Consider the following 8034-nt stretch of genomic DNA (forward strand, 5'->3'; position numbering starts at 1 on the left):
CGCAACAAAACCACAAACACAGTGGTGCAAGTGTTAGCAAACTAAACCATTCCTCTCTGGGAAGGACAACGCATATGAAATCTGATCAGAGAACTCATTTTACTGGACATGTGATTAAAGTTGTGTGTAATGTTAAAATCAGGCAGAAATTCACAAGTCTTCACAGACTGCAGAGATGAAAATGGTCAAATTTATGAAGAGAATAGGAAAATATTAATTGCTAAGCTAACATTGCAGCACCAAACCTGACAAGCTAATGCCCTGAAAACAGATCTGACTAATGTAAACAGTAGCATTTAGAAGTTATATTTCCCAGCAGATCTGGGTGTCATGATGCCTGTAACACAGCAGACTGTGTAAACTCAGCTGTAACAGCAGCTTAAGGTGCAACATGCTTAGACGGTGCTGAAACACTAGCTTCCAGATCTGACCATTAACACTGTTTATTTTGGACTTTTGTTTGCAAAACATGATCATGATAATGATATATGCCTTTGTAAACTAAAACAAATTTGCTCCTGATGATCTGCAATCTTGAATCACAACCATCTGCATTAACTGTACGGCTGTGGCCATTACAGGGAAATTAAGATCCACCAGTCTTCAAGCAAATTGTGAAAAGGCTCAAGATTAGGCTGTTTTTCTCTCTGTCTGTTTCCCTTTCAGACTGACTGCTGTCATCTCTGAGGGACAAACTCCACAAGGGTGTCTGGTCCCACCTACAGCAACTTGCACGCACACAACAAGGAGACGGGGGTGTAGATACTTCAAGGGGTCATCCACATCTCATAGCAATACACAAGTAGTTACATGACCTCCCGGTGTAGTGCCGGAACAAAAATTATACAACACAGATTATGATAGGCCAGACACCACCCATCTCCTACACACAAACATACAGAACACACTTTCATTATAGCAACTGCACAATATACTTACCTGGTATTGAACGTAAGGACATCCAGGTCTAAACTACTCACAGCATTCAAACCTATCAAGCATTATTGACTTCATACATATAAGTCAAAGGAAATTATTTTTTTATAATTTCATTTCAATGATGGCAAACATTTTTGCAATTTTAAAACCTTGTGCAAATTGTATGGTCTTATGAACGTACTGTATGTAAACACTGTAATGTGCATAAGACTTGCATGGCTACAGTCACACATCAATTAATTCAAATTATATTTACAAATTCTAAGATGAGACCTATTCAGCAATACAGCTGGTCTCTTAGGACAAAATATTTATCATGTCCAATCATTGGCATTGTTGTGAACTAGGGGGCCCACTAGTTTGCAGCATATGTCTAATGGCAATGCAAATTTATCTAAATAAATAAGATCTGATATGAATATTCAAACCTACATTATCAAGTGTGACTTAGTCTGCACATCAAATGCACCGAGAATGATTGAAAAAGTTGAACTACAGATTTTAAATCTCTCTTTCTGTTAATCACATTCTCTGATTGACCTAATTAAAACCTTAGGTCTGCATTAATGCTTCGCAATTAAAACAATATAGACAATTTTATGATGGTAATTATGAAATTGTATATTTTTATGTTTAATTATGTGACATATTTTAATTATGCATACCATTGGTAAATATACTGGTTATATTGATTTTGCTACTTCCCTTTTCTTCACCCAGACCAAGAACCTAAATCCAAATTACATTATTTAGTGGTAATAAATAATCTGGTAACCAAATGAGACCTGTCCACTAAATATTTGACTCTGAAAAATGGAGACCTTATTTACCACTCGCACTTTTGACATGATTGTTATTTTGTGTATTTTTGTTTATCTTATAACCCTCTTTTCATCCCACAACATCACCAAAGTCATGAGTGTTTAGTTATTGCATGGTCATTCAGAAGTTGTTTAGATGTCTCGCATGTATTGGAGTATCGTCAGTGAAATGATTCCTTCACCTATGGAGATCTGACAAATCCGGCAAATCACACCTTCTACCCGAAGGTGACTGAAGGCTTCTCAGCGGGTCAGATAAACATCCTGGGGAAGACGGCACTGGACACAGATGTTTCCACAGAATAGAAGGACACTTTCAACTTGCTTGATCAACTCAACAGACCTGATACAACAAGTAATCCTACAGACTGATTACCATCACAGCCAGTGCAGGTGGAAACACACCTGACCAAAAGACTGCAGCAATACAGAATGCTTATGCTCAAGGGACTGGGCGTGTCACTGAGGTGTATTTTGCAGTGCTTTCCTCAGCCTGTCTTAATGTTGTCATTTCAGGTGACCACTCTGCTCCTGTATGCAACAACTAGTGCTGCCCGCTCTGCAAAGACTTATAATGAACATCATGCGGAAATCATCTGATTATGGTTCCTTAGGTACCACTCAACGTTTGTCCCAAGGCACCAAGGGATGGACTGTAGGGAGTGAAATTATCTCCTTTATGAAATTAACTCAGGAACTCACAGATACCATGCAATAAAGCCATGAAACTAACCTGGAGAAGAGATCTCCAAAGACAACAAAAGATCTCCAAAGAGAACAGACAACACCACCCTAACCTAACTTATCTTCTTTGATCATTTACGACCCCCTTCTTCACCCTGCCATCTCTGCATCTCCCTCTTTCTCCCCAAAAGGGTTCACTCAAAGTTCATTAAGAATATGCAAATACCACATATCATGTATCTTGTGAACCTGTTGTTTTTCCCTTTCTTGTTTGGTATCATTTTAAAGGTCTCTGTGTGATTGGTCAAATGGTCTCAGTTTCACAGTAGGCACTTATTTTATGGGAAATATTGGAAACTCAAGTGAATTCTGTACCTCTGTTGTGGGCGGTCTCCTTTCAAAACCTGATAAACATTGCTCTACAGGTGTGACCATTTGGGGCACGAGAACAGCTCCTAGAGAGGTTTCTCATCCTCCATACACAGATCTAATCTGTTTTGGGGCAGAGAATACATGTTTATGGGCCTATTGTTCTGGTAGTATTTAAGGGAAAGTTGCAAATCAGTCAGCACGATTTGTAGTCAGATCAGCCCGTAGTGTGGAGGGTATTTAATATGTTCCATACTATGTATCTTCTTCTTCAAGCCAGGTAAACATTTTACTCTTAGATTCATTTTTGAACAACTGATATTATGTATTTTCTTATTTTTGAATTGGCTTATTGTTTTATGTAATTGGCACGACACGTTTACCTGACTGATAATAAATTGTTATATTTGATTTATTCTGAACTGTCCTGAAATCATTATGACTATTAGACTGTGAGGAGGCTTTTGTTACCGCAAATCTATGGCCAGGATAGATCAAACTGAAGGCTCATGAATGAACGGAGCAGTAGGCACGTCATCTGAGACCTCAGATTTCTGTCTATCACTGGTGCTAGCAAGTTGTACAAGAAAAGACTAAATAAACTACACTTTTTGTCATAAGCAAGCAGTTGGCGGCAGACAACTAGGTATTAGTCTACCTGCATCCATCTGACTAACATCGGACTGGCGAGTTTGTGATCGTGAGACCGGCGCTTCGGCCGACGCTATAGGCTCAAAAGAGACATTAGGTCCCCAGTGAACGGATAATTGAAAATATGGTATGTCGAGAATAATCAAATATCTAAATTAATATATAAGCGACATTTGTAATCAATTTTTAATTAGTCTAAATTTAATGATCACTTGGAATTGGAGTCAGATCAAGCACGGAGCTAGACTAAAATTGAAACTAAATCCTGATGAATTCAAAAGCGCAAGTAAAAGACCGAATACGCACTAAACCTTCGACCAGGCCGCTGGATTCCGTTGTTTGGACTAGCGGGTGGAGTCTTACAAACTTGTATATTATATTCATTCATTACACATAGACTGATATATTTCAGATGTTTATTTCTTTTAATTTTGATGATTATAACTGACAACTAAGGAAAATCCCAAATTCAGTATCTCAGAAAATTAGAATATTACTTAAGATCAATACAAAGAAAGGATTTTTAGAAATCTTGGCCAACTGAAAAGTATGAAAATGAAAAGTATGAGAATGTACAGCACTCAATACTCAGTCGGGGCTCCTTTTGCCTGAATTACTGCAGCAATTACTGCAGTCTGTGGCACTGCTCAGGTGTTATGAGAGCCCAGGTTTCTCTGATAGTGGCCTTCAGCTCTTCTGCATTGTTGGGTCTGGCATATCGCATCTTCCTCTTCACAATACCCCATAGATTTTCTATGGGGTTAAGGTCAGGCGAGTTTGCTGGCCAATTAAGAACAGGGATACCATGGTCCTTAAACCAGATACTGGTTGCTTTGGCACTGTGTACCAGTGCCAAGTCCTGTTGGAAAATGAAATCTGCATCTCCATAAAGTTGGTCAGCAGCAGGAAGCATGAAGTGCTCTAAAACTTCCTGGTATACGGCTGCGTTGACCTTGGACCTCAGAAAACACAGTGGACCAACACCAGCAGATGACATAGTACCCCAAACCATCACTGACTGTGGAAACTTTACACTGGACCTCAAGCAACGTGGATTGTGTGCCTCTCCTCTCTTCCTGCAGACTCTGGGACCCTGATTTCCATTTTTCATCAGAGAACATAACTTTGGACCACTCAGCAGCAGTCCAGTCCTTTTTGTCTTTAGCCCAGGCGAGACGCTTCTGACGCTGTCTGTTGTTCAAGAGTGGCTTGACACAAGGAATGCGACAGCTGAAACCCATGTCTTGCATACGTCTGTGCGTAGTGGTTCTTGAAGCACTGACACCAGCTGCAGTCCACTCTTTGAGAATCTCCCCCACATTTTTGAATGGGTTTTGTTTCACAATCCTCTCCAGGGTGCGGTTATCCCTATTGCTTGTACACCTTTTTCTACCACATCTTTTCCTTCCCTTCACCTCTCTGTTAATGTGCTTGGACACAGAGCTCTGTGAACAGCCAGCCTCTTTTGCAATGACCTTTTGTGTCTTGCCCTCCTTGTGCAACGTGTCAATCATCAAAATTAAAAGAAATAAACATTTGAAATATATCAGTCTGTGTGTAATGAATGAATATAATATACAAGTTTCACTTTTTGAATGGAATTAGTGAAATAAATCAACTTTTTGATGATATTCTAATTATATGACCAGCATCTGTACTTCCCTGACCAGTTTTTAGCAGCAATTTACCAGTAGGCCTAAGTTTATATATAGCCTATATATATACATGAAAGTGAAAGTGAAAGTGAAGTGACATACGGCCAAGTATGGTGACCCATACTCGGAATTTGTGCTCTGCATTTAACCCATCCAACGTGCACACACACACAGCAGTGAACACACACACACCGTGAACACACACCCGGAGCAGTGGGCAGCCATTTATGCTGCGGCGCCCGGGGAGCAGTTGGGGAGCATATATATATTAGTAAAGTGAGGGCAGCGATTTTTGACAGATATATTAGCCTACCATTTGTATTACCATAGTTCAACTACAAAAATCAAATTATAGTTAATATAATGAAACTATGGTAAATTTGTGGTTACTGAAGTTTTACTACAAATAGCATATGGTTACTATAGTGAGATAATACTAAATTTGTGGATACTGTGATTTTACTGCAAATACCATAGTTATGGTTACTATAGTAAAAACATGGTTAATTTTCCAAAGAGCTTTAAAGAGTTAACACATGCCTTTTAGAGCTTTTAGGTTGCCAGATTTGCGCAAAATAAATCAGCCAAATGTCCATTCAAAACTAGGCGGAAAACTTCAGGCTTAGAAATACTGTAACACTTGGCAACACAGGAAGGTCCTGGCAGATCGCAGGCCGGATTTTCGCAGAAAAAAGCGTTCAGTGAATCTGAAAATGCACACACTGTAAAAACTGCTAAATATAACGACTTTCTACTTGGGGACCTTAATATAAATGTAGTTGAGTAAAAAGTATGATATTTGTCTTTCAAATGTAGTGAAGTTAAAGTCGCAAGTTTCCAGAAAAAATAATACTCAAGTAAAGTACAGATACTCAAAAAGTGTACTTAAGTACAATACTCAAGCAAATTTACTTCGTTACTGTCCACCTCTGGTTCCCAAGTTATCCGGGAATCTCTTCTCAGTGGGAGCTGCTGTCAGAAGAGGAAATACGGTGCAGTTCAAGAAGTCTCGCTGTTACATCCGTAGTAAAGATGGAGATCTCCAAGGAACGGGAACACAAAGATCTGATGGGTTGTTTCAGCTGGATGTCGAGGGAAGTTCGCCTGACTGTCACTGTGCATCAAGTGCTTTAGTAACAGCAAGCTTGTGGCACCAGCGACTGGGACGCACCACCAAATTGAAGGAACTTAAAAATCTGGTGAATGGAGTGGACCTTCCTGCAGAGAAAGAAGTTCCCTTCTGTGAAGCCTGCGTGGAAGGGAAGTTGTCTAGGAAGCATCATAAGCCAGTGGGAGAAATCCGTTCCAAACGCAAACTGCAGCTGGTCCATAGTGACGTCTGTGGTCCCATGCAGACTGAATCTATAGGTCGGCCCAAATATTTTGTGACGTTTATCGATGACTATTCTAGATGTTGCAAAGTATACTTTATGAAGCAGAAGAGTGAAGTCCTTTGCAAATTCAAGGAGTTTGAGAAAACATTCTCCAATGAATGTGGACAGAAAGTGACAAGACTAAGAACGGACAATGCTGGGGAATACACTTCCAAAGAATTTCAAGAATACTTGAAGGCTCAAGGTAGCCATCATGAGACAACTGTACCTCACACACCTCAGCAAACTGGTGCTGCAGAAAGAAAGAATAGGACATTAATTGAAGCAGCAAATTGCCAAAGATGTACTGGGCGGAGGCTGTAGCGACAGCAGTTTACATACAGAACAGGCTGCCCACGTCTGTTCTGAAACAAGAGACGCAGAAATGGTGTGACAAACAGCCAAATGTGAGTCACATGAAAGTGTTTGGTTGCGTTGCTTATGCACACGTTCCAGATGCAGAAAGAAGAAAACTGGACAAGAAAGCTGTGAAGCTCCGTTTCGTGGGATATGCCAATAATGCAAAGGGCTACCGCTTGTTTGATGAAGAAAAAAGAAGGATTGTAATTCGTCGAGATGTGATCTTCAATGAGTCAGACTTTGACTTGAAACAAGAAGTGGACATTTCTTGCTCGGAGAACGAAGTTATCATGAAAACAGATGAGAAAACATCAGTTGATGTTACTGTCGATGAAACTGCTGAAGACGTTGGCAGAATCAGAAAACCACCCAAGAGGTATGGGTATGATGAGCTTGCTGACATAGTGACTGTTGATCATTATGCTGGTGTTTGTCGTGTTGCAGAACCAGGCACACTGAAGGAGGCGATGATGAGTCACAACGCAAAGGAATGGCAGGAATATGAGTCACTCCTGGAAGATGAGACGCGGGATTTAGTGGAACTACCAAAGGATCGGAAGGCCATAGGATCAAGATGGGTGTTCAAAGTTAAGCATCAGAGTGACGGACGGGTGGAGAGATACAAGTGCAGACTCGTCGCTAAGGGATACGATGAAACTTTTTCACCTGTGGTAAGATTTAGCTCAATACGTACGTTGCTGTCCTTCGCTGTCCAGAATAATCTACATGTGCATCAGATGTTTGATCGGATCCTCAGATGCTGACTGGGCTGGTGACCAGGACGATCGTCGCTCAACAACTGGCAATGTGTTCTTATGGGTGGAGGAGCAGTGAGCTGGCTCAGCAAGAAACATCACCAAAAAGTCATATGCTCTTACAAATAAAGAAAGTTGAAAGGTGAGAAATGTGCTTCACGATGCCATAGAAGAACCATTTTGTCTAAATGGTTGCATAAAGAACTTTAACATCTGAAGAACTGGTTCTATGGCATTGCTGTGAAGAACCTTTTAAGCACCTTTATTTTTAAGAGTGTAGCTTAGCAGGTTTGAGGTCATTGTCAGTGCTACTGAAAACAAGCATTTGTGCTGTTGGACTTTTGACTCAAAACAGACATATACCTCTTGTGACAACTGTCCTGAATGGTCTCCATAAAATGTCTAACAGATCAGTAACTCATATACA

The 8034-nt window shown here is 40.3% G+C and overlaps 2 protein-coding genes across 2 annotated transcripts in view; one reads left to right on the plus strand and one right to left on the minus strand.

Moving 5' to 3' along the window:
- Positions 1-6701, plus strand: part of LOC131535850 (E3 ubiquitin-protein ligase TRIM35-like) — an 11041-nt gene extending 4340 nt beyond the window's left edge. Inside the window, exons 6-7 of the mRNA XM_058768356.1 lie at positions 6083-6487; positions 6622-6701. Of these exons, the coding sequence (XP_058624339.1) occupies positions 6083-6487; positions 6622-6701 (485 nt within the window). The remainder of the gene's footprint in view (positions 1-6082; positions 6488-6621) is intronic.
- A 1015-nt stretch (positions 6702-7716) lies between these two features.
- Positions 7717-8034, minus strand: part of LOC131535851 (GTPase IMAP family member 4-like) — a 3116-nt gene continuing 2798 nt past the window's right edge. Inside the window, exon 5 of the mRNA XM_058768357.1 lies at positions 7717-7725. Coding sequence (XP_058624340.1) covers positions 7717-7725 — 9 coding nt within the window. The remainder of the gene's footprint in view (positions 7726-8034) is intronic.

Source organism: Onychostoma macrolepis, chromosome 03 (assembly GCF_012432095.1).
Source record: "Onychostoma macrolepis isolate SWU-2019 chromosome 03, ASM1243209v1, whole genome shotgun sequence".
In the NCBI taxonomy this organism is placed as follows: Eukaryota; Metazoa; Chordata; class Actinopteri; order Cypriniformes; family Cyprinidae; genus Onychostoma; species Onychostoma macrolepis.